Genomic DNA, 27,739 nt, shown 5'->3' with positions numbered 1-27,739 from the left:
CATATCTGCAAATAACACACATTTATGTGTATGGGGACCACATAGCACTCCTTTAATATTTCGGTCATCCCGTATCACCACGGCCACAGTTTAGAATGCAATAGCTTAGAGCAGTGGGGACAGCTGACATCTCTGTTGCGTACCGCATCTCAATGGTGATGGGATCAGAATGGTATCCTAACAATTTAATCCTGGCTTGTGGTCAAGAGGGTGATCCCAAGATACGCAAGAAGAGAGGACCAAAGCCCCAGGTCTTTAAGACCTGAAACATGCAAGTCCAAGACACTGAATCAAAATCTTTCTGCAAGTCTAAGGACAGGAGTATTCTCTCTAAAGAGATGCCCCCAGCCCATCCCGATGGCAGAAGCGTGATAATTTAAACTGCTCTTCTAATATGACCCGGCCCCTGGTGACCCAGGATGAAGCCCACCCGATCTCTATGTACATAAAAACTGATAAAAGGGTGACAGCCTATTAGCAAATACGTTGATAAACAGTTTAAGGTCATTATCTATTACTGAGATGGGCCAATAGTCTTAAACCTCTCCGTATCCTTTTTGGGCTTTGAAATAACAGATATGCCATATGGGAGGTGGGGTCTATGGCGGTCCCATCCCATAGAGCAGGGGTTGTCAAACTTTTTAAACAAAGGGCCAGTTTGCTGTCCTTCAGATTTTAAGGCGTCCAGACTGTGGTCAGTAGGAGTAAAAAAATAAAAATTTTAGTGCTGGTAGTCAGTAGGAGGTGGACTAGTGCCCCATAAAAAGGTATTTGTTATAGGAATAATGCCCCATTGTTGGTGTCAGTGGGAAGATTAATACACCATCATTGCTTTTAGCGGGAGGAATAGTGACCCATGGTTGGTGTCAGTGGGAGGAATAATACCCCCATTATTGGTATTAGTGCAAAGAATAGTGCCCCCATCATTGGTGTCAGTGGGAGGAACAATACTCCATCATTGATGTCAGTGGGAGAGATAGTACCCCATCATTGGTATCATGTGGGAGGAATAGTGCTCCATCGACCTTATCAGTGGGAGGAATAGTGCTTCATATCTGTAGGAGGAATTCCCAAGGGCAGCCAAAGGCCACATCCAGCCCTTGGGCCAGTTTGGAGACCATTGCCATATAGCAGTGATGGCGAACCTTGGCACTCCAGATGTTTTGGAACTACATTTCCCATGATGCTCAACTACACTTCAGAGCACATGAGCATCATGGGAAATGTGGTTCCAAAACATCTGGGGTGCCAAGGTTCGCCATCACTGCCATATAGCATTAAAATACCGAACCAAGTGAGGAACCAAAAAGTCCTGAAACTTGAGATAGTAGGAGAGCCAGAAATCTTTCCATTCCCGCAGCAGAACCCATCCTTGTAGATTTAATGGCAGCTATAATCTCCTGTGACGTGAAAGGGGCCTCCATATGCCCTCTATGCTTCAAAGATTTTGGGGAGCGCAATACCCTGCAGGTACTGTGCACAGGATTGAGGATCCTCCCCTGCCGGGAGTTTGTATAGGAAGGCATAGAAGCCTCTGAAGGCTTCCAACACTTTACGGGGGTTTTGGGAATACGTGCCACCCGAGCAGCGCACCCTGGGCAAACGTTTGAGGATGCGTACCATACGTAATAAGCACCATTATGTCAAAGTGTTCATAGGTGTGTGATTAGCACATATCAGGCATATAAGAATTTTTGGGCTATGTTTAATATTGCAGACTTCTAGTAGTTTTTCACTTGTTCTATTTTTATCTTTTTTTCACAAGTGTAGTTTCATTCAATTTAGAACAATAATTACTACTACTACTACTTTGGCAGCAAAAACAAAAATGAAAGACAGCTTATAAAACTGAACTAAAACTAAGGGTTTCTAAGCAAAAACAGAGTTCCTGGCAGAGTTTATAAAAAAAAAAAAAAAAAAAAAAAAAAACACAAGAAAGATTATATGTTGCCAGTGCTTACCATACAGGAAAGGGCCACTTTCAACTTCTTAGTCCCATTATTTTTGCGTACGGCACTATTTTTTCTTTTCAGTTTACCCAAGTTCTGCTAGGATACACTATCACTAAAGCATTGTACTTTATGTAGTTATACTGTACAAGTGTAGAAAGTAACCAGTGCATTTTTAACATGCTCACATGGACGCTCAAATCTATATAGCATGCAGAGCTGTTTATTTTTCTGTACTTGCGCTGAGCTGCATCCAGGCACGCCATTAAAGTGTAGGGACAAGCATTGGCCATACAGAATCGGATGCAGTGTTGAGTTTGACGGGTACGCTGGGAAAGGTTTATGGTTGCCGATGCAGAAGCTGTGTCCGGGCCCATGCACTTGTCCCTGTGCAACCTGTCAAATTCCACACTGTGGAGGAGTCTGTACAGCCAATGCACGTCTATCCAATTAATTGGACTGCCTGCATGCAGCTCTGCGCTAGTACAGAGAGAAAAAAAAAAAATGAATCTCTCTTCACGTTGTACAGGGCTGAACACCAGTTTCAACAATCCTTTAGATTATTTCCACTAATGAATTACTATGTGCTCAGTTCTTTAAAAGCAAACAGACCATGCAATACAATTCACCCATCCAACCAGTTATGCTCTACACACTTCTGTTCCAGTTTTATGATTTACTTACTTGTAATCCTAGGTTAAAGTAATACTGTAGTACTTTTGTGTCTGACAGAAAGAAAAAAAAATAATAATATAGGTGTAAACACCTCACACATACAATCGTAAAGTTTAAAAAAAGTCTCATAATCTAGAACTATATTTAGTTCTTATTAAAATTATTTTTAGCTGTTGAGAGAATAATTTTATATGGTTTAACTTGAAGAGGGTTAAGTGGCTAAACAATCTCCTTAAATGAATCAAATCTGTGGAAGATAAACGATAAAGTGCCAGTTCTGAAGTACAGCCCAATTGTGTCACTGTTCAAGGACAGATAAATTACTGAAATGAACGATTGAGTAGCAGTTCATATTAGTATTAGATGCAGCATGATGCTGCTATTTGAAATAAATACTGTTGCGCACAACCTAGCCAGAAGGACTAAATAAAAATTCTAGAAAGCTGCTCACAAAGTGTTCTCTACACTCAAACATATAAAGGGGGGGGGGGTGTTTTATGTGGCGCTATCTATAGTAAAGCTACCTGTGTCTACTTGTAAATCATAAATGACACAATACAGTACAAACAAATGTGCAAATAGTGCCGAGTAATAAAGTGCATAAAAATATCCGTAATAAAGTGCAAAGAAATATATATCAATATACTGAATGACATAAAAAAATCAGTCCATGCAAATAGTGCAAATAAGTGTACACAGCAAAAATAAGCATACCAAAATTGAAAACAAATGTTTAAGGAAAACAAATTACAACAAATAAAAATTGTTGTATATATCCAGTGAAACGTGTAAAACAAAGTCCACTCAAATAATGTGCAATCCGTCCAAACGGCTAGTCTTAAATCGTGCAATGTGAATAGATAAAGTACAATCTATATCCTTCTTCCAGGCTTCAGTGCTCAACATGCACCCCTCATTTCCCCCAGCCTCTCACCTCAAATAAAGGTCCTTAAGAGGTGGAAGATTGTTCTACCAACCACCCCCTAAGCGGCATCCGGTCCTTAACAGTATACCTCCGGGACCCAGACTACGTTCATCCACTATCAGCACTATCAAGCATCAGTGTTTACATCTGTATTTCATAATTTTAATGTAAGTGTAGATTATTTTATTAAAGTGTTTTAACGGTACTACACATTGGCGGCCCCCCTTACTCTTTTGTATATGAATCTGGAGTGCTGATAGTGGATGAACGTAGTCTGGGTCCCCGGAGGTATACTGTTAAGAGGTGGAAGATTGTTCTACCAACCACCCCCTAAGCGGCATCCGGTCCTTAAGGACCTTTATTTGAGGTGAGAGGCTGGGGGAAATGAGGGGTGCATGTTGAGCACTGTGGCCTGGAAGAAGGATATAGATTGCACTTTATCTTTTCACATTGCACGGTTTAAGACTAGCCGTTTGGACGGATTGCACATTATTTGAGTGGACTTTGTTTTACACGTTTCACTGGATATAACAATTTTTATTTGTTCTAATTTGTTTTCCTTAAACATTTGTTTTCAAATTTTGGTATGCTTATTTTTGCTGTGTACACTTATTTGCACTATTTGCATGGACTGATTTTTTTAGGTCATTCAGTATATTGATATATATTTCTTTGCACTTTATTACGGATATTTTTATGCACTTTATTACTCGGCACTATTTGCACATTTGTTTGTACTGTATTGTGTCATTTATGGTTTACAAGTAGACACAGGTAGCTTTACTATAGATAGCGCCACATAAACCCCCCCCCCCTTTTATGATGCTGCTATTGCAGTCGATCACAAGAGTTGTGAGCTGCTTTGTTAGAATAGAATTTCCCAAGCAGTTCCAAATTTTTAATTTGTAAAAATTTTTCTAAAACAAAAAGATTTTCTGCCATGTTGTATGAACATACTTGCTGCTGTAATGCTGTAAAAGGAAAGACTAAACTTGAAGTGGTTATAAACCTCTGACAAAAAAAAAAAAAAAAAAAAAAAAAAAAAAAATGAACAAAGCACATCTTTTTAGACTATGAACTTGTCTCAATCCAGAGCCAAAGTGTAATTTTCTGTCTCCTAAATGAGTGGCAGTCTTTCCTGACACCAAGAGGTAAAAGGGTGATGGGGGAGCTCAGCACAGAGCCTGTGATTACATAGTTACATAGTTAGTCAGGTTGAAAAAAGACACAAGTCCATCCAGTTCAACCTTAAACTGACAGCCTTGGCTCTGTTCTGGTGTGCTGTGTGAAGGAAGTGGTGTCCCTTCCCTCCAAACAGCTCTCCTCACTGAGCTCTGCAGATTGTAACTTCAGCTTCTCGCCCCTGTCTTCTGAAAGCTCAGACAAGCTATATAAATTTTGCATTTCTGAACAGCTGTAGAGAAGAGAAGACTGCAGATAGACAGATACAACTTATGTAGGATTTTTTTCATCTCTGTATCACCTGAGGCCAGTCACTTCACTGGATATATGTAAGGATTTACAACCACTTAACATTAGTTGGCCCTGTTTTATAGTTAAATAGAAAATTATGAAGCAGCCCATTTATAAGAACAGGCAAATCCAAGCAGCTTCTAGTAACCTGAATTTGTAGGTCATTATAAAAATGTCAACCGTATTCAAGCATGTGATGTTTAAATATAGCTCTTCCCACTTACCTCTTGGCAGATCATTTCCATTTGGGTCACAGGAATAAGGAGGCGGTGGAAGAGGACCTGTGCAGTCTCCCATCTCACCAGATCCAGGGGGAGCTATTAAAAATGAATGCACATTGCAAATATAAATGTCATGCATTGAGATGTTTAAATCAAAACATTAACAGCTTCTCCAAGGTAATCAAATAGTTTATGGAATTCCTTCATGAGCCTGCGAACAAGGCTCATCGCCGAAACTAGTCTGCTGCTGACTGTACTCGCTGTGAAGGCTTGAAAATAAATACACTTTATGGTATGGAGTTGCCGGCTTCTTTTATTCGATGACCGTTTGTCTACTGGTGTGTGGAAGAACACCTCAGCTTGGACACCCTGACTGCAAACTTCCAAAGACTTGGTTTCCCACTGCTCTGAGCCATACAATCTTTGATCAAATCAATGAGCATTTTTATGCCAGTAAGTTCACCTATATCATTGCAGGTCTTTCCCCTTCTTGATCCTGTCCCAAAAACGTCACTTAAAAATCACTGGTTGCTGCTATAGTAATAGTTATTTCAGCCAATTCACACTTGTGCAACTTTACCCTGCAACTTGATGCAACTTTGGATGAGTGCGACTTTGTAATGACTTTGACCAACATGATTGTTTTGTTTATGCTCTGGGGCCCTCACATGTTAACGGGGCTGCCAGATTCCAATAAGCCCCTTGCCTGTGGACCCACTGCCCCACAACCACCAGCCAGGTTTGTCAGGGAAGAGGCCCTTGTCCCCATCAACATGGGGACAGGGGGGTGAGTAGAGCCCCCTCGCCTCAAAGCACCCCCTCCCATGTTGAGGGCATGTGGCCATGTATGGTTTAGGAGGAGGGTCTGATATGCATTGGTGGGATCCCACACCTTTTTTCTTCCAACTACCAGCATTATTTTCACAAGTCGCATCTATATCAAGCAAGTTGAGGGTTTATATTGACGTCTATGGACCTCAAGTCACATGAAAGTCAGACCAAAGAAGTGCAGGAACTATTTGAAGTTGCTGCAATTTGAAGTCACACAGATATAAATGCACCCCAAAGTTGCATGACAAGTCACACCCCATGTTTCTGTACGATAACCAAAGTCACATGACAAGTCACACAAGTGTGAATGGAGCCTTAAAGCGGAGCTCCACCCTAAAGTGGAACTTGCGCTCATCTGAACCCTCCCATGCCACAATTGGCACCTTTCAGGGGGGTGAAGATACTTGTATAATACAGGTATCTGCACCCACTTCCGGGCATAGATAGCTGCAGAATATGCGGGTATTTACGCCACTTATTGTCATCTCCCCCTCCCCCTGCTGTCTGCTGGTAAACACAAGGATCCCAGAGAAAGCAGGGACCGTCTGTATTGCGCAGGGCGACTCGCGCATGAGCTGTAGGGAACCCGATTCCCATCCTGAAGATCCCGGTGGCAGAACCCGAGAGCAGATTGACAGATCGGCTTTGGGTGCCGACATCGTGGGTGCGCTGGACAGGTAAGTGTCCATATTTTAAAAGTCAGCAGCTGCAGTATTTGTAGCTGCGGACTTAAAAAAAAAAAAAAAAAAAAAAAAAAAAAACTCTTTCACACTTTCCTTTACACATGATAAATATTCAGCATCAGGAATACTTGAACAGTAACATCTTCCTAACAACTTCAGTTGAAGTTTCTATAACATACATTGTAGATTTGCAATCATTGGCCAATTGTGTATATACATACGGTAAATACTGTAGCGTATATTCCATCTCAATATCTAAACCTTTATGAAATTTGTAATTTAAAAATATTTTTAACTCTATCCAATTAAACTTTTTAGCAATCTACACAAGAACGTTACATATTTTGCATAACCTTCATACAGTTTATAATGGGTCAGGCACTGGCTGCACGTGTATTATCCAGACATCTTATTTCCATTTTGAAATTGTGATCCTTATGTTATAACAGCTTTTCCCTATGCCTTACGTTATACTTTTTTCTACTATATCGTTTATTAAACCACGTCATATGAAGTGTTAGGTAGCCACAAAATGCATATGGCGTTTCATAAAACTGTCTTTTTATGAAATTGATACCGATACCTGATGGCATTTTTCAGCTTTCGGACACACCTGCTCATTAGCTTAGATTTCACCCTGGTCCACATTGGAGCGATTGGACATATCAAAGCGGTGGCAATGGCACCAAGATAAATTGGTGCAACGCCGAACCGATTCCCAAAAGTAGTTTATGTACTACCTTTGGTGACTTCGGGGTGCAATTTCCATTGACATCTGTGCAACAACTGCACAGCTGTCTCTGAAAATTGCCCCCGAAGTCGGGACTGGCATGCAGGAATGAAATTGTGAGAGTTCAGCTGAACTCGCACAATTTCATTCCCGCCGTCAGTGTGAACCAGGGCTTCTGCACAGCTAAACCCAATATAGACAGTTCCATTCAATTGCATTGAAGTGCAGAGAGAAATGCCAGAACTGTGCATTCTACCTTTTCTTGCAACAGATTAGGCCAGTATTGCTGCAAATTAAAAACCATTTCCATATTTAAAGTCCACCCCAACCAAAAATGGCTTGAGAAGCCTAAACTGGGTTTAACTGCTTCCCACCCAGGCCATTAAACAGGATGCTTGAGTGGGATCCTTATTGTTCTGGGTGGGGGGGGGGGGGGGTTATATGATGTCCTCCCCAGAACGGGCCAAGCGCTGGCATGATCTGTCACCCATTTTCACCGCACACAGCAGATGACAGATCATTGTACCTGCCTGCTGCTGGTACCATGTGATCACTGTGGCCAATCTCAGCAGATCACATGACAATTGTAAACAATTGATTAATGCCATTCATTGTGTACTATTGTGTTGATCTCTGATCACATGGTACAGACAGGGCCAATCCCAGCCAGCCAATCTTTACCATGTGATTAGCTGTGGAAAATCATAGATAATCACAATACATACTAATTGAATCTATTTCATTCATTAAAAAAGGGCTTGCCCAGGCACATGCGCAGCGGCTCCCGATTTGGCCATTTGACTCAGGAGTTGCATCGTGCCCCGACCAATACCTCCTGCAGATGGTATAACCCCACAAAATTCATAGCCAGCAGCAGCCAGACCTAGGGGAGAACCCTCCGGTCTTCCCGATGATCGCAGGGACAGCACGCCAGGACCTTCTGAGCGAACGTCAGGCAGCAGCTCCCAAGATGCCAGATGTCATCCAGCCTCTCACAGACCTGCCTGTAGCTACTGCAGATGGCGTCGCCCGCAATGTGCCAGACCCCAGGATCATGTGCGAGCCCTCATGGGTCCTGTATCCCCAGCTTCCACGGACTCCCTCATTAAATGCACACTGGCAGACCTCTCATGTTCCCCTATGTATGCAGGCACTTCCCAGCCCTGTAACATGGTCCAATCCACAGGTCTATCAACAAGAGCAAGTCTCAGCAATGTTTGCTAAATTTGCCGATCTACTTTATCTTGGTCTTCCAGGATCACTGGGGACATTAAAGCTGATCTACAAAACTTGGGTTCTCGCATGGAAGCGATCGAGCATAAGCTTGATCACACAGTGGCCAGGACCAACCAAAACTCTGAAGAAAAAAAAAAAAATAATAAAAGAAAAAAAAAAAGTAAAAATAACCCTCTAGGTCGAACTTTGGAAGCAGATTGGAACATCATATATCTTAAAAATATATAGTTTTATTCAACACAAATACATTGACATAAATAATATAAAATAAAAAAGGTATCGTCCACTGACAGCCACGCAGTGGCCAGAAAAGAGGTTACATATACCCAAAAAGAGAAATTATGTTTCAACAGTATAGCATCAAAACATGTGTGAGCCCCTGGATCACTTCTTCAGGACACACATTGGGGTGTACAGAAATGGTCAGGACGTATGCAACTGTGTACACAGGACTCCCCCTTAATAGACAGCATCAAAAAAGCCAGAGAAAGGGTCCAAACTTGGAATGTATGTAACACATAGGGTGGTTCTGCCTTTAGGGGCAAATGAGAGCTTGTATGGTACACTTTATCATTAGATACGAGTAAAGCGTTTGCTGCACTGATATCAGTAGTCACCTTCACACCGGATAGTGGTTATAGCAAACTCAAAAACCTTACAGTTGCGTGGAGATCTTTCACACCTTATAACTGCCTAAATCCACCCCCCCCCCCCCTCCAACACCTGCAGCGTGCGTCAGACTTCACGTACCTGACTGATGAGCCAGAGATAGCAGGGGGAAGGCCACCCTTATGTGTCTGGTCTGCGGCCCCTGGTAGTATGGACAGGATGCATGGGAGCACAGATTGGTATGAGAGCCTGGTGGGTTGTTGCAGGAGAAGAGGCCCAAAGGGCTTGATGCAGAAGGATTGGTGTTCTCCAGGCAGCTGGACGCTGGCAGCGGATGCAGAGCAAGAGCTGGTGAGGCAAGTCCAGTCACAGGCCCAGTCGGCAACAGACAGGCGGTGCAGTACAAGGGATCAGACAAGTTCAAAGTCCAGGTCACAGGCAGGGTTGGCAACAGGTGGGCAGCGCGGTACAGTGGAGCAGGCAGGTTCAAGGTCACAGACAAGCCGAGGTCAAGGGCAGGCAGCAAACAGGACAATCCAAAGGTCAAGCTGGGTAGTCAGGAAATCAGGAGCTTCAAATGAGGTAATAGGTACTAGGACATGGGGAGCTGCAGATCGGACAGCACGAGCCCACTGCGGGGACAATCTAAATAGGCCGATTGGAGTCAAGCGCCATGCGTGCTCGCCGACGCGCACAAGCACACGCACATTAGTGTGCACAGGCGAGCGCCCAGTAGCATGTCCGTTCCGGGCATTTCCCTGACAGTGCCCTCTCCTCAAGGGCAGCCTTCGGATGCCCATCTGGTCCAGAGTGGGTACTCTTTAAGGGAATTAGAAGTTCTTCCGCATGTAAATTGCTTTCTGGCTCCCAGGAGTTGTCTTCCGGTCCATACCCCCTCCACTTGATTAAATACTGGACTGTAGGAAAAGGGGCAACCAAATCCAATATCGCTTCCACCTCAAACTCCTCTTCATTGTCGATTACAGGTTTAGGTGGACCGGTATTTCAGGCGGTAAATTGACTGGGGGTAACAGGTTTCAAACAGGGATACGTGGAAGACTGGGTCAATCTTCAGCGAACCGGGTAAGTTGAGCTCGTAAGTCACATTGTTCATTTTTCTCTTGACCGAAAAAGGGGCCCAAGAACTTAGGACCTAGTTTTCTTGAAGGGCAAGCCATCTTTAGGTTAGCCGTAGAGAGCCAAACTTGGTTGCCAGGTACTAGGACGAGTTCTCCCCGTTTTTTCCTGTCAAACATCCTCTTGTTGTATTGCCGAGTTTTGGCCATAGTCTCTTGTAGCAATTTGTTAGTCAGGAAGAAGTCCATTGTTTTGGACACTGTGGGAATGGCACACTCAGGTACAGAACCAGGCAGGAAGGATGGGTGGTAACCGTAGCTTGCGAAGGATGGCATCTGCTTAATAGCAGAATGCAACGAGTTGTTGTAGGCAAACTCAGCAATAGGCAGTAGAGACCCAGTCTTGTGAGAAGGCAGAGAAGCAGCGGAGGTACTGTTCCAAAGTTTGATTAGTTCTCTCCGTCTGCCCATTCATCTGGGGGTGATAGGCAGACAAGAATGCCAACTCAATTTCAAGACAACCGCAGAGAGCCTTCCAGAATCTGGAGGTAAATTGAACACCTCGGTCAGATATGATGCTTGATGGAACCACAAGCGACTTCGCTACCTCTTTGATGAAAAACTTTGCTGTTTCCATGGCCGAAGGTTTGCCCTTCATAGGCAGGAAGTGGGCCATTTTAGACAACCTGTCGACCACCATGAAAATGGTAGAGAAGCCTTTTGCCTGAGGTAGCTCCACGATGAAGTCCATTGATATCATCTTCCAGGGTCTCTCTGGGACAGGTAAGGGTCTTGGTAAGCCCCAGGTTCTTGCCCGGCTAGTCTTGCTCCAGGCACAGGTGGTGCAAGATTCCACATAGTTCTTACAATCGTTTGTCAGCTGAGGCCACCAGAATGCACGCTGCACCAACTCTGCCGTTTTTAGAGTGCCGAAGTGTCCGGCCAACTTGGTCGAGTTCCAGAATTGCCACCCTCAAATTCTCTGGGAACAGAATTTTGTCCTTGTACCAGAACACGCTATCCTGCGACCTTACATAGTTTTCAACTTTCCAGTTCCTGGCAGAAGCTCTATAGGGCAGTCGTAGGGTTTATGCGGGGGTAAAGTCTATGCCCCTTTCTTGCTGAATACATCCAGGAAATCCCGATAGGGTGCAGGAATCGCCTGTTGCAATTTGGGGTCAGTGTCCAGGCAAATGAGTAGGTTTTGTAGTAACTTTGTGCAAGCAGTGCTGCTGGCAATATCCGGAAAGGAACTCTATTTCCCCCGTGGGCCAATTGATGTTAGGATTGTGGGCCTGTAACCAAGGCATTCCCAGAATAATTGGAAAAAGAGGTGATGAGATGGTGTCCAGGCATAAGAGTTCTTGATGATTAGAGCCCATGGTGGCTAGTAAGGTGACGGTTTCCTGAGTGACAGGGCCGGAACTGAGGATGGAGCCATCAGCAAGGCTCTGAGGTTTTGGTCGGAGGGGAATGCGATGGTTAGCAGCAAAAGTTAGATCAATAAAAAACGGCAGGCACCGGAGTCAATTATGACTGGAACTGGTATATCCTTGTCGGGAAGCTGTAGGATGACAGAGCAAGGCGAGAAGCAGAAATAGGCAATGTAGATGCATGCTTGGGAGGAATTGGAATAGACTTGCGTGTCTTGTTGGGACAAGATCTCACATAGTGGCTGGGTTCACCGCAATACATGCATAGATTACTGACTCTTCAGTGTTGCCGTTCTTCCGGAGGGAGGGAAGGACGGATGAGAACCAGCTGCATTGGTTCGGAGGTGTTGAGAACCAGAGCCGGAGGAGCAAGAGAGGTTGGCAGAAAAGAGCCGGTTGCACTAGGGACCTTGGGAAAGACCCAGGTGGGCTGAAATTGGCTGGAGAAATTCTCAGAACGACATTCCCTGAGGAGTCGGTCAATTTGAATAGAGAGATTGATAAGCTCTTCCAGGGACTGGGGGAATACCGACCCGTGCCAGCCCCTCCTTTAGCGAATCGGATAGTCCCATGCGGAATTGGTAACGCAGGGCAGCGTCATTCCATTCAGTATCGGAACTCCAACGCCTGAACTCCACCACAATCTTCAACTGCCCCGCGCCCCTGCTGCAAGGCGGCCTCAGTTGCTTTTAACTCGGGATCCTCATATAGTTGGGACATGGCAGCAAAGAAGGTATCCAGATTATCAAGGGAGATCGACTTCTTCATGAGGCAGTGGGCCCAGGTCTGTGGTTCCCCGGAAAAAAAAAGAGAAATTACAAAGCCCACTTTAGTCGCTTCCAAAGAGAAGGTGCGTGGTTGCAAGGCAAAGTAGAGCTCGCAAGCATTGTGGAAGGACCGGTATTTTACTGCGATCTCCAGAAAATCTCTCGTGGGTAGGTACCCTGGGCTCAGGAGGTAGCATTACTACAGAGGATGTGATGCTGGTCCGGCAGCGGAAACACCTTGTTGGTGTGTGGGAGAGGACAGAACCTGGATTTGACCTTCCAATCTAGTGTAGCCTTCTACACTAGAAGGTATGAGAGCCTGGAGGGTTGTTGGAGGAGAAGAGGCCCAAAGGGCTTGATGCAGATGGATCGGTGGTCTCCAGGCAGCTGGACGCTGGCGGCGGATGCAGAGCAAGAGTTGGTGAGGCAAGTCCAGTCACAGGCACGGTCAGCAACAGACAGGCGGTGCAGTACAAGGGATCAGACAAGTTCAAAGTCCAGGTCACAGGCAGGGTTGGCAACAGGCGGGCAGCGCGGTACAGTGGAGCAGGCAGGTTCAAGGTCACAGACAGGCCGAGGTCAAGGGCAGGCAGCAAACAGGACAATCCAAAGGTCAAGCTTGGTAGTCAGGAAATCAGGAGCTTCAAACAAGGCAACAGGTACTAGGACACGGGGAGCTGCAAATCGGACAGCACGGCGCACACTGCTGGGACAACCTAAATAGGCCGATTGGCGCCAATTGCCATGCATGCATGCCGACACGCATCGGCGCATGCACACGCCCGCCAGCGCGCACCGGCACACCCCAGAGCACCCAGGATCGAGGGAATGCCTGAAGTCATTAAAAAGATGTTCCCGAGGCTGTTCGATCGTTTATCAAAAGGAACTTATCCCAGACGTACAACCACACAGGTTAGAACTTGATAGCGCTCAGAGCTCTCAAGCCTCCACGTACGAATGGCATGCCACAGGATGTGATTGTTAAACCACATTTTTATAATGTCAAGGAGGAAGTAATGTGGAGAGCTCTTTCATTGCCTCAACTATCTTTTCAAGTTCACACTATTCAGTTCTTTACCGACTTATCGTCTGCCAAGATCCAGAGATGGAGATCCTTTAAACCATTACTGGCCGCCCTTTCACAGAAAGATAAATTACAGGTGGCTTTTTCCATTTGGCTTGAAATTTGAATACAGGAAGAAATACACCTTTGCCACATTTAAGGAGGGTGAGAACTTGCTGCTGAAACTAAAGTTGATCTTGCAGGAACCCCCACCCCTCCTAGTTCAGCATCAGGAACCTCCAAATGACAACTTCCCTCCAGCCCACTGTCTCCACTATGGCAAAAGCCCAAGACCAAGAAACCCAAGGATGACCATCCTCCCTGAGACGCTCCAAAGACCTTTGCTGGATTGCTCAGTTTTTTTTATAAGGAAAATCCGTCACTTTCTCTGATCTCTTGATCTGTTTAAGTGTTGTCATAGTTGCTGGTTACACGATTACTTAACTATAATTTAACTCATTAAGTTGACAAGGTTCCATTTATACATTTTTGGTTTAATTCAATTATTTCCCAATGTTCTTGTAGCACCAACTGACGGCCTGGCCCCGTCTGTCTTCAGGCATCATCTCCCTTTTGGGTAGGGCTAGGATATCTGAGCTCTATCAGGTAGTTTTCTCTACCAGTGCTGCTCCTCTTAAATACCTGACTAGACCATTTTCCCTGTGACATGCTCTCACATATCTATCATTCAGCCAAAGGCCTGTTTTTCCCACAACATTGCACTGTAAGGAGGGAGGGGTCCCATGGAGTTTGCACATTCATAAAAAAAATAAAAAATAAAAGAAAGAAAGGCACCTCATTTTCTCTCACCTACTTTCCCCTTCATATCCCCAGCCCCTGACAAGTCTCACCTTTCCATTTTCTCTCCCTATTGCCACTATCCCCCCCCCCCCCCCCCTACAGTGCCTGGGTCTCGTTTCCGCGACTGCTGTTTATATATTGTTATATGTAAGGCTATTACTACCACAAATTTGTTGAGAAGAGAGGTATTCCAATAGATTTAATTAGGCCTAGAGCCTAATACTAGTTCAGCTATTATCTAGGTGAGCTCAGTGGTCGGGGTGGTACTCATGCTCCTCCCGTTTTTGAAACCTGGATCTTCTGACTTTTCAATACAGGATCAACTAGTCTCTGGTAGAGGTGGTTTTTCTTCTCTGACATTAAAGAGGGATTCCACCTAAAAAAAAAAAATGTTAAAAGCCAGCAGCTATAAATACTACAGCTGCTGACTTTTAATAAATGGACACTCACCTGTCCCGGGTTCCAGCGATGCCGGAAGCCGAGGCAGATCGATCGCTCGGCTCTCGGCTGCTGCCGTTACCATTCTAGGTGAAACAGGAAGTGAAGCGAATCGGCTTCACTTCCCGGTTCTCTACTGCGCATGCGCGAGTCGCGCAGCGCAATAGGAATTGTCTGCGCTGTCACTGGGACCCGTGTGTGTCCCAGCAGACAGCGTGGCAGGACAGGAAATGACAGACTCCCATGGGAGTCTATGCCCGGAAGTGGGTGTAAATACCTGTCTTTGACAGGTATCTCCACCCCCCTCCCCCCTGTAAGGTGCCAATTGTGACACCGGAGGGGGGGAGGGTTCCGATCAGCGGAAGTTCCACTTTAGGGTGGAACCCCGCTTTAAGGTTCAGGAGATAATTATCTTCCCCACCTTCAGGGCTGACTTTCGACCATTTTTCTTCTTGCTTCCTGCTATGATTTTTCTTTCTTGCTTTCCTAATGCTATTTTTTTTTTCTAGAGACCAATTTGGACGAACAAAAATCAGACCCCAAAATCAGCTTCCATAGCCCAAACCGATGCAGCTAGGGCAGCTCTCAATCTGGCACTTGCCTCCAGGGCAGAGAAAAGTTTGTGATGGAGTGGTGCACTTTTTTTGACCAAAGACAAATTGGGGACTGCGTTGGTGAATAGACTATCTCCTAAACCATTATCTTATACATTAAAGCAACACATTATCCCAGAACACACACACACACACATTTTAGAAGTCTTTAAGGAATTTAAAAAAAAAAAAAAACTTTACAACTTCGGTACAAATCCATCTCAAAATGACCTGGATCGATTGACTTGATTCAAGTCCCCAAATTGGAGGACTGACAGAGACTAGATCAATCTCTGCAGAGGAAGTGTCACCAGTGAGGAAAAATGTAAAAAGCCGATCTGCCCCAGATGGATTCTCAATCCCTTACTAGAAGACTTTCTCTAACACTTTCACCCCATCTTTAATGCCTGGCGACGTTGTGCCCCCCTAGATCGATCCCTTAACTCTGCCAATATTTTGGTTATACCTAAACCAGAGAAAGATACAAGCTCAGTAACAATCGCCTGATCTCCCTTATAAACAACGACCTTAAGATCCTGACTAAGATCCTTGCAGACCTCATCTCTTCCTTCATGGGTCTTTATATACATAAAGATTAAGTGGGTTTCATTCCCGGGAGACAGGGGCCAGACTAGATCCGCAGGGCAAGCGATATATCTTTGCTGAACTCACGCTGGGATGATGGTCAAGCTCAGGAAGGCAGATTTCTTTAGCTATTCAGAAAGCTTTTGATTCTGTCTCATGGCCCTACATATTTTCCATCTTGAAACAATGGGGCTTTGGCGAGTTTTTTAAATGTCACCGGCACGTTGTACTCAAACACGGTAGCTCAGATACATCTGCAGGGTTATCACTTGGAGTCTTTCAGTATCTCAAGAGGCACAAAGCAGGGTTATTCCCTATTGATTTTTGCTATCGCCATAGAATCTTTAGCTATAGCAATCAGGGAACATCCAGATTTACACAGAATCAGTTGCGGACCTCAAACCCATAAGTGCGCTTTATTTGCAGACAATCTCCTACTCTTTGCATCTTCCCCTTTGACCTCTTTTCCCTAATATATGCCACATTTTAGAGATCTTTTCCAAGGCTTCGAGCCACAGGGTAAACTTTACTAAATCGCAAGCTCTACATATCAACCTACCACATCCACTGGTCACAACTCTTTGGGGACAATTTAGGTCCTTTTGGAGTGACACGACAATCCCATATCTAGGAATCAATCTAGCCCCAAGAATAGATCGGCTCCATGAAACAAATTATTCCCCCTTGATGAAAAAATTAGAATCCGAACTCTCTGTGGGCCCTTCTGGACCTGTCCTGTCTAGAAAAATTTGATCAAAATGACCCTTCTCCCTCAAATTCTTTAGATCTTTGCCCATTCCCATTTCAAAAGACCATCTGAGATGCCTACAGACCAAAATCATGAATTTCATCTAGGGTTTGAAGGGACACAGTTTGTCCAAGGTGGTGCTCTTCCTTTCCTGTAAACCAGGTGGCCTCGGATTGTCTAATCTCTATTGGTGCTATCAGGCTGCACAGTTGGCCCAAATCTCTGAAATATACATGCGTTCAGGTCATCCTGACTGCATAGGCATGGAAAGGCAGGCGGTCCCACGCCATACCTTATACTACTTACTCTAGTGTCATCCTCAATTAAGACCCTCAATCCTCTGCCCGACCCTCTCCCACTCTTTCGCTTTATGGGACTCCCTCAGAACTCATTACACTACTAGTATCCCCTCTCCGGACCATTAGCCCATATGTTCAGGAACTCACAATTCACCCCTGGAATAGACATTGAAGCTTTCAAATGGTGGCTGAATAAAGGGCTATACCAAATCTGTAATTTTTTCCTCCCATCGGTCCCAATATCCAAAGGATATTGTGCTAGTAAGCTCAAGATGGTGAGTTCTGAGAACTTTAGGTTCTCAAATTTCCCATTTTCTTCATAAACTCTGGTAAACCACCCACTTTCACACCCTATGAACAGTAGTGTGATCAAGCCATGGATCAGAGGGGGGTTCAGTGATTTATAGCTCACTCTCAACCCAGATCCCTATACGTCAGCTTGGGAAAGATCCAGCTCATAAGTGGCACTGGCTTAAGCTAATCTAAAAGATATGGCGAGATAAAATTTGATCCCCTTAAGATTGGTTAAAGGGGTTGTAAAGGTGTTTTTTCTGCATTAAGGTGAAAAAACACCTGTAAGTGACCATCCCCCAGCCATACCCCCCATCTTACTTACCTGAACCCTCCCTCAAACTTGACCCATGGGGACAAGCCTTCTTTCGGCTAGGGGGTTCTTGGCTGTGGATTGGATAGATTGATAGCAGCCATTGGCTCCGGCTGCTGTCAATCAAATCCAATGATGCAGCCACCGGGGGCGGGGCCGAGTCCTGCACTTGGCGTCTATGGACGCCAAAATGCTAGACTCGGGAGCACGCCCACAAGGTTAACTAATGCGGGGAGGAGCCAAGACAGCCGCCGAGGGACTCCAGAAGACCAGGAGCGGGCCACTGTGTGAAAAACGAGATGCACAGTGGAGGCAAGTATGACATGTTTGTTAAAAAAAAAAAAAAAATTACCTTTAGGGTCACTTTAAACTCTACCCTTCTACCTCCCCAATAGGTTTCTGAGGCTGTGACCACATAGGAGACATGTTGCATGTCTGGTGGGAATGCCCTAAAATTAGAAGCTTCTGGCATAAAGTTTTTAACATGCGTCGAAAAATCTCAGGCCTATCCATCCCAAAATTCCCTCATATTGCACTGCTCAATTTCCCAATAGCCTCTGCCACTAAAAAAAACTTACAACTCATTTTATTCATATTAATGGGAGCTAAACTATAGTAACACTGTATTGCTCTGGTCACAGTAAAAAAAATAAACATTTGAGAATAGGTATTAAAAATCCAGTAGGATTTTTGGCCTTTTAGTTTATTTAGCAAAAATAAAACCCAGTAGTGATTAAATATCACCAAACGAAAGCTCTGTGTTGAAAAAACAAACAAATTATAAAACGTTCATATGGCTACTGATCGGTATTAAAAGTGGTTGTATAGACAAAATTTGAACTTTTACCTACAGGTAAGCCTATAATGGTTTAGGAGACATTCCCCTCACAAAGAGCCTCTGACTGCAGCGGCACATGCGCACAGGGGATTCTCAGCTGAAAGCCCGGCAGACGCCGGATCCTGCCGGAAAGAAATCTCCCGCGCACAGCGCCGCAATACCCGGAAGACACGCCGAGGGAACATTTCAGCTCCCTCGGAGTGGATCGGGCGAGATGTCGGGGGCCTCGTTCCAAGGTAAGTATTTCATAATGAGCTAGTATGCGGTACAGTGCAGATGACCCCTTTGTTCTTTGTGGTTTTCATTATTATTTAAGCCAATGTCCTTGTCCGTAGAGCATGGCAAATGCAGACTCTCCCCAGGAAGGGATTTGAAGTCTTCTCATATAGCAAGAAGTTCACATATTGTGAAACTTGTGGTAATGAAAAGAACTCTGTAGCCAATTTTTCCACCAATCCAAATCTAACCAAATTGCAAAAACAGAAGCATTAACCGTTAATCTATTTTAAGATGGTCTCAGGGAAATTTAGAAGAGAGAAATTATCTCCAAGTATGAGACTTACAAAACAACAGTTTAACCACTTAAGGACCGCTGTATTGCCAATGTACGTCATTGCAATGGCACGTACAGGCACAAGCACGTACATGTACGTGCTTGTCTTCCAGCGGGTGGGGGGTCCGATCGGACCCCCTCCCGCTGGATACGGCGGTCCGTTTCACTTCAGGAGCGATCCGGGATGAGGGGATGGCCGTTGGTTTCTGGCCACCCCTTCTCGATCGCTCCTGGCGAATGAGAAGCTTCCTCCCACTGTGTATTGTATACACAGGCAGGGAGGAAGTGATGTCATTCTCCTCGGGGCGGTCTTTTTGACCGGACTACGAGGAGAAGACCAAAAGTAAGTGCACCAAACACTATTCTAACACATAGGTACACAAACCCCCCCCCCCCGATAACTACCCAATAATGGTTTTAACCCCCTGATTGCCCCTAGTTAACCCTTTCACCCCCTTTTGCCAGTGTCATTAAGCAATCATTTTTCTGATCGCTGCATTAGTGTCGCTAGGTACCTAGTTATTTTTTTTTAGGTTCACCGCCAGGTTTTTATAGCGCTAGGTACCCCCATATACTACCCAATAATGGTTTTAACCCCCTGATTGCCCCTAGTTAACCCTTTCACCCCCTTTTGCCAGTATCACTAAGCGATCGTTTTTCTGATCGCTGCATTAGTGTCACTGATGTCGCTAGGTAGCTAGTTATTTTTTTAGGTTCACCGCCAGGTTTTTATAGCACTAGGTACCCCAATATACTACCCAATAATGGTTTTAACCCCCTGATTGCCCCTAGTTAACCCTTTCACCAGCGATCACAGTATAAGTGTCACTGGTGACGCTGGTTAGCCAGTTAGTTATTTAGGTTCCCCGTCAGGTTTTTATATAGCGCCAGGGACCCCCATATAATACCTAATAAAAATTTGAACCCCCTGATTGCCTCTAGTTAACCCTTTCACCAGTGATCACCGTATAAGTGTTACGGGTGACTCTGGTTAGTTTGCTTTTTATAGCATCAGGGCACCCACCATTTATTACCCAATAAAGGTTTAACCCCCTGATCACCCGGCGGGTGATATCAATTGGGTTTTAGGGTCAGGGTCTGCGTCGCCCCAGGCAGCGCTAGGTTAGTGCCAGTACCGCTAACACCCACGTGCAAAGCATAAACCTCCTGTAGTGGTATAGAATCTGAACAGATCAATATCTGATCTGATCAGATCTATACTAGCATCCCCAGCAGTTTAGGGTTCCAAAAAAACGCATTGTTAGCGGGATCAGCCCAGATACCTGCTGGCACCTGCGTTTTGCCCCTCTGCCCAGCCCACCCAAGTGCAGTATCGATCGATCACTGTCACTTACAAAACACTAAACACATAACTGCAGCGATCGCAGAGTCAGGCCTGATCCCTGCGATCGCTAATGCCCCGTACACACGAGAGGGATTAAGTCTGACAGACCTCCAAAGGAGTTCCGCCGGAGTTCCGACGGAGTTCTGGCGGACTTTTCGACCGAACGGACTTGACCACACACCATCACACCAAACTCCGACGGAGTCGAACGTGATGACGTACGACTGGATTCGACGTAGGAAGTTCATAGACAGTAGCCAATAGCTGCCCTAGCGTCGGTATTAGTCCGTCGGAGTAGCACACACACAAGCGAATTTTTCGAAGGGGACCGGGTCCGGCGGAGTTCCGTCGGGAAAATTTAAAGCATGCTTCATTTCTAAAGTCCGTCAGACTTTAGCGAAGCTAAAGTCCGTTGCAGCCCACACACGATCGAATAGTCTGACGGACTCAGTCCGTCAGACTTTGGATGTCGAAAAGTCCGCTCGTGTGTACGGGGCATAACAGTTTTTTTTGGTAGCATTTTATATTTAAATCCGGAAGGCAGTGCTTGGTTTTCGGGGTCCCGTACGTGGCTAGGCTCCCAAAAAGTCCCCCACATGTGGTATCCCCGTACTAGGGAGAAGCAGCAAAATTTATTTTGGGGTGTAATTTGACTTATGCCCATAGCATGTGTGAGCAATATATCATTTAGTGACAACTTTGTGCAAAAAAAAAAAAAAAAAAAATTGTAATATTCCTGCAACTTGTGGCAAAATATAAAATATTTCATGGACTCAACATGCCTCTCAGTAAATAGCTTGGGGTGTCTACTTTCCAAAATGGGGTCATTTGGGGGGGGGTTTGTGCTATTTTGGCATTTTATGGCCTTCGAAACTGATAGGTAGCGAGGAGTGAAATCAAAAATTTGTACCCTTCGAAATCCTGAAGGCAGTGATTGGTTTTCGGGGTGCCGTATGCAGCTAGACTCCCAAAAAGTCCCACATATGTGATATCCCCGTACTCAGGAGAAGCAGCAGAATATATTTTGGGGTGCAATTCCACATATAACTATGGCATGTGTGAGCAATATATCATTTAGTGACAACTTTTTGTAAACTTTATTTTTTTGTGTCATTCAATCACTTGGGACAAAAAAAATAAAAAAATTTAATGGGCTCAACATGCCTCTCCACAACTTCCTTGGGGTGTCTACTTTCCAAAATGGGGTCATTTGGGGGGGGGGGGGTTGTACTGCCCTGCCATTTTAGCACCTCAAGAAATGAGATAGGCAGTCGTAAATTAAAAGCTGTGTAAATTCCAGAAAATGTACTCTAGTTTGTAGACGCTATAACTTTTGCACAAACCAAGAAATATACGCTTATTGACATTTTTTTTTACTAAAGACATGTGGCTGAATAAATTTTGCCCTAAATGTATGACTAAAATTGAGTTTATTCGATTTTTCTTATAACAAAAAGTAGAAAATATAATTTTTTCTCAAAATTTTCGGTCTTTTTCCATTTATATTGCAAAAAATAAAAATCGCAGAGGCAATCAAATAGCATCAAAAGAAAGCTCTATTTGTGGGAAGAAAAAGACGCAAATTGCGTTTGGGTACAACATTGCATGACCGCGCAATTACCAGTTAGTTAAAGCAGTGCGAAACTGTAAAAAGACCTCTGGTCCTTAGGCTGTTAATTGGTCCGGGGCTGAAGTGGTTAAGAAGCTGCTTTACAGAGAATATTAAAAGATAAAGCTGACATTTGTTTAAGTGGATCAGGTGCAGAAAAAAAAAAAAAAAAAAAAAAGACTCCAGCATGCATCTCTCACTGCACTTTAAAAATCAGAATAAAAGGACAAGGCAAAAAGCTGCTTCCACTGGGTGGGGGAAAAGGTCAAAGGCCTGCATCCATCACAACTGGAACCATGGTGTCTTATGTGGAGGGTTCAGGATCACATTAAAGGCCTTGATTAACCACTTGCCTACTGGGCGCTTTCACCTGCTTCCTGCCCAGGCCAATTTTCAGCATTCAGTGCTGTCGCACTTTGAATGGCAATTGCACGGTCATTTATTTTTTTGAGACAGAGCTTTTTTTAGTTGTATTTAATCACAGTTTTTTAGTTTCTGCTAAACAAAAAAAACACGAATTGGGAAAATAAATAAAAAAAATAAAAAAGTTTAGTTTGCTATAAAATTTTCTAAATAATTTTTCTTCAATGATGGGACTGCACTGATGGGCACCGACAGCCTGCCCTGACAGGCTGCACTGATGGGCATAGATTGGTAGCATTTATGGGCAGTGTTGGGGATGCCTTAATCATCAGGGCAATGATCATCAGTCCCCTATTATCAGTGTAAATGTCCCGCGTGGATTTGCCAGTTCTCTCCTCTTCTCTCATGTGATCAGCAATATACAGTCAAGATTATATGTGGCGGGAAAGCATGTGACAAAACAATCAACCTAACTATGCTACAATATATATACAAATGGAGAATATGCATAAACCAGCAAGTCAGGAGATGGGGTGCAATATGGAATAAAGAGGGGACCAGAACTGAAATTAAAACAAGGAGAGCAGAGATGGTAGGGTACAGGATACAGGTGCTGATGCTGAACAGGATCACAGTTGGAATCGGGGTAGATGACAAGAGCAGAATTCGGAACAGGACCCAAGCATCAATAAATTAATAAATGACAATGCATGAAAAAGTATTTTAAAATGGCATGTAAAAAAAACTTTCGTTTTAACTTGCATATAGTGTGAACAATCCCTTAAGTACAGTTAATGAAGGTTTCATGTGACCAAATGTATAATGTTGCATGTATTTAATATACTTCCCAACATTGTGAACCATTTTCTGTGGATTGCTATACATTTTTATTTTATCAATTCAACAGACCTTTCATTAGCTGCAATACTTTCATATTCGTAAACAAGTGATTTTCAAGTGGAAGGAAAATAATTATTCACCTTCCTATAATTAGATACTTCAGTAATATTACATCTTTAACTACTTCAGCTCCGAAAGGTTTTGCCCCGTTTATGACCAGGCCATTTTTTGCGCTACTTTAATTGGTAATTGCACAGTCATGCAACACTGTACCCAAACAAAATTTATATAAATTTTTTCCCCCACAAAGTTTTATTTTGGTGAGATTTGATCGCCACAGGGTTTTTTTATTATATTAAAACAAAAAAAGACAGACATTTTTGAAAAACAATCTTTTTTTTTTTTAAAACATATGAAATAAAACATAAAAAAATAAAATAAAAATTCATAAATTTAGGCCACAATTTTGCTACATGTCTTTTGTAAAAAGAAAAAAATCCCAATAAATGTATATTGATTGATGTGAAACTTGGCATCTACAAATGGTATTTATATACTGAAATTTTTATTTCTTTATTTTTACTAGTAATGGCAGTGATCAGATTTATAAATGGGACTGCGATAGTGCGGCGGACACTCTGACACTAACTGATGCTGGGAGGAACTGACTGACACCAGAAACCCCCTCTTGGGGGGTTCATTACATGCTGGGTTATACTTAATTAGGTGAACACTGGTAGACCAAAAGGTCTTTAGACAGGAAATAATCCCCAATATAACCCCTCCCATACAGAAAGTACTTTTATTTTTTACTAGTGTCTGCAAGGTGGATGGCACGGTTTGTATGAGGTCTCTGAGCTCCAGGTCTCTAGTTCCACAGTTTAAAAAAATGAATCAAGGGATTGACCGATCGGATCAGTTTGACACAGGCTTTTAAGCTTAGATAAATGGTACCCGAGCCTTGCAAAGAAGACTTAAGATCCTGCAAGGTTTTGCCTGTAACGTGGCTTCCGGGCCCTAGACCCTGCGGAGTGGAAATCCTGGACACTACAGCGCTAAGGCATTTCCTGCAGGGCGCTGTACAGATCCAAGGGAGTGGACCCTAAACATGAAAGGGTACCCAGTCCTTGAAGGTCCAAGTGACAGGAACCCGCCGTGAAGGGTGAAGATTGGGCCCTTAGCTTCCAAGTGGCCCTGCAACTGGACGGGTAAGCATAACCTTTATTTTATTATTGTGGGGTGTCCCAGCGATTGTAACAATCAGTCAAGCTAGCTAAAGGCTGGACACCTGTGTACGGTGACCATATGGGGGAGTTTTGGGCTAGCTGGGGGTGCTTTCAAAGTGTACCTTTTTTTGCTCGTGTCTGGCTGTTTTCTACCTGTATGATGGCGCACAATAATGCACCATTTCGCCTTGGTTCCCAATGGCACACGTGCGTTCGCAAGAGCGCCGCTGGGCTCTACAGGTAGTTTGGCGGCCATTGCGCATACGGCTTCATCGCACATGCGCCATAGCCTTTCTGGGCAAATGAAGATTCACATCGTACACAAATGCAGTCATGCACGCTTGCAGGGACTGCGGACATGCGTGCGTACACACACACACACACATAGATCGTTCTGGCGCACACCCAGCTTATTTAAGCTATACAGGCCAAGCATGTGGCGCTTCCAGAAGACAACTGTGGGACACAGAGCAGGCTCTGAACACGCTTGCAGTTGTTCATTTTTCCTTACCCAGGTCACAAGTCACCAGGTGCTGCTTGGCAGGCTAAAGGTGCTTAGCAGGCATGTTGCATATGGGGCTTGGTGAGCCCTATTAAAGTGTCTCCCTTCTGAGGTGTTTTAACTACACCCAAGTACTCTGCTTGTGGCATTGAATGCCTTCCAAAAAGACGAGTGGGACTAACACCATAGGGAAGGGCACACCTATATCAGTAGTTCCCGATGAACCTAATCATATCCCTAGTGTTGCATCCCTGAAAGGCCAGAGGCTCCCGGGCAATCTGAGCTGCTGCCCCTTATCTGATATTGTGCCTACAGTCAACACTGCTGCTTCACCCTTTATTACCAAGGATGAACCGTCCTCAGCCCTAGCCGGGTTAGAGCACAGAATTTCTGGCATGATTGCCTCCATGCCGCAGGGTGGCAGGAAGAGTGACAGATCCCCCTCCCCAGAATCTCCTAGTCTTAAGCAGGAATGGATTGAGGATGAGGGAAGAGATGAAAGCTCAGGATGCGGTGGAGTGCCCGGCATATGAGTCTGCTCCCGAGCACTTTGGAAAAGAAGATATCCCATGGCTGAAAAGTTTGGTAAAAAATGGAGCATGTCAGCTGTAGATGCAACAGTCTCTTCCTTAAACAAGAACTTAAGTTGTCCAGTAGATAACACAAAGGGCTTGAAGGACCCTGTTAAGAAATTTGAGTCATTATTAAAGGCTTCCCTTTCTTTGGCCAGTTCAGCTATTCAGCCAGCTGTTGCAGCAATTGGTATTTGCCAGTTCGTAAAGGATCAGGTCAAATGGCTGGATAGGCCTAACCAGGAGGATGATCTGCCTGAAAGGAAGATTATTCAAGCGCTGTGTTTTGCCATTGACGCTTTAAAGCAGGGGTCTCCAAACTATGGCCCTCCAGTTAAGGAACTACAATTCCCATCATGCCTAGTCATGTCTGTGAATGTCAGAGTTTTGCAATGCCACATGGGATGTGTAGTTCCACAACAGCTGAGGGCCGTTGTCTGGAGATCCCTGCTTTAAAGGATTCAATACAGCAGGTTTCTCGTCTGGCTCTCTTGTCTGTAAATATGTGCAGACTTTTATGGCTTAAGAACTGGTCAGCTGAGCTTCCTTAGTTATTGGTAGGTTTCACGTTTCATGGGGAACATTTATTCGGTGATAACTTGGACAAATATATCCAAACGATTTGTTGAGGGAAGATTTCTCTACTTCCTGTGAAGAAAAGCACCAAACATCCCTCGTTTAAAAACCCAGGGACGGCTTCCTCAAATGTCTCAGCATCAGGGTGGGGGGGGGGGGGGGGGGGAAGGCTGCTACCCCTTTGTGGACATTTGGAGAACGACAATTCAGGACGAGTGGGTCACCTCAGTTATATCTGGATGTTACAAGCTGGAGATACAGGGATTTCCCCTCAGAGGTTTCTAAGATCCAGCGTTCTCTCAGATCCATCAAAAAGAAATGTATTGCTTCAGGCACTACATCTAGTGCATCAATGAGTGATTGTAGAGGTTCCTGTATTCAAAAGGGGCACAGGGTTTTACTCAAACCCGTTTACGGTTCAGAAACCAAACGGGGACTCAAGGCACATTTTGGACCCAAGGTCCCTGAAAGTATTGATACAGTCCTTTCGAATGGAGTCTGTCTGCTCAGTAGTAACCTCACTCCAGAGAGGAGACTTTTTAGACAAGTACCTATCTTTGAGCCTCAGAGGTCCCTACGTTTTGCCGTAGAGGAACATAAGTTTGTGGCTCTACCCTTCTGGCTTGCTACAGCTCCCTGGGTGTTCACAAAAGTCCTAGCACCAGTACTGGGTCTTTTAAGGGCCCAAGGGATCCTGGGGCTCGGGTATCTGGACAACATCCTGCTCAGAGATCACTCCGTAAAGGCTCTAGAACAGAGCATAATATACACAGTGAGGCATTTGAAAAGCTTAGGCTGGATCATAAAGTCATCCTTGAGACCAGCTCAAAATCTAAGATATTTAGGTCCGATTCTAAACATGGTCCAAGCAAATGTATTCTTGCCACCCGTAAGGATCTTTGCCCTGAAGGATCAGGTGCGTCAGGATAAAGGGCACCAGACAACCCTCCATTCGGCTCCATCTGCATCTTCTCGGGAGGATCTTATCCTCTGAGGCAGTGCCCTATGCCCAGTTCCATTCCAGGCCTTTACAACAAGACATCTTGTTGGCTTGGAACAGAGCAAGAAAAGCCCCGGGATTATCCAAATGTGCTCGTCTCCTCAGGCATGCTTAAGCCTAAACTGGTGGTTGCAGGATCAGAACCGGCGAAAGGGAAAATCCTTTCTCCCAGTAACTTGGAGAGTACTGACTACAGATACCAGTCTCTCAGGCTGGGGAGCGACCCTAGACTGGCTCACAGCTCAGGGACAGAGCAGACCCTACCTATCAACATCCTAGAATTACGGGCAGTACATCTGGCCCTGCGGTCCTGGATGGTGGAGCTTCAGGACTGCCACATCAGGATTCAGGTCAACAATGCCACAGCAGTGGCCTATATAAACCAAAGGCGGTACCAAGAGTCATTCAGCTCTGAATTGACAGACCCTCTGTCAATTGGAGTAGATGCTCTGAAAGTTCAATGGCACCAGTACTCCCTGGTTTATGCTTTCCCTCCTCTCCCTCACATTTGTTGCACAGGGTTCAGAGAAGGGGTTTCAGTCATTCTGGTGGCACCAGCCTAGCCCAGAAGGCCCT

The 27,739-nt window shown here is 44.6% G+C and overlaps 1 protein-coding gene across 1 annotated transcript in view; it reads right to left on the bottom strand.

Moving 5' to 3' along the window:
* ALG13 (ALG13 UDP-N-acetylglucosaminyltransferase subunit) overlaps positions 1 to 27,739 on the bottom strand; it is a 273,986-nt gene that overhangs the window by 43,082 nt on the left and 203,165 nt on the right. Inside the window, exons 27-28 of the mRNA XM_077485629.1 lie at positions 5,247 to 5,339; positions 2,634 to 2,674 (exon numbers count right to left, since the gene is read on the bottom strand). Coding sequence (XP_077341755.1) covers positions 2,634 to 2,674; positions 5,247 to 5,339 — 134 coding nt within the window. The remainder of the gene's footprint in view (positions 1 to 2,633; positions 2,675 to 5,246; positions 5,340 to 27,739) is intronic.

Source organism: Lithobates pipiens, unplaced genomic scaffold (assembly GCF_037356315.1).
Source record: "Lithobates pipiens isolate NorthernLeopardFrog02 unplaced genomic scaffold, aLitPip1_a1.2 Scaffold_1, whole genome shotgun sequence".
NCBI classification, from domain to species: domain Eukaryota; kingdom Metazoa; phylum Chordata; class Amphibia; order Anura; family Ranidae; genus Lithobates; species Lithobates pipiens.
This window is presented reverse-complemented; position numbering and strand designations above follow the sequence as displayed.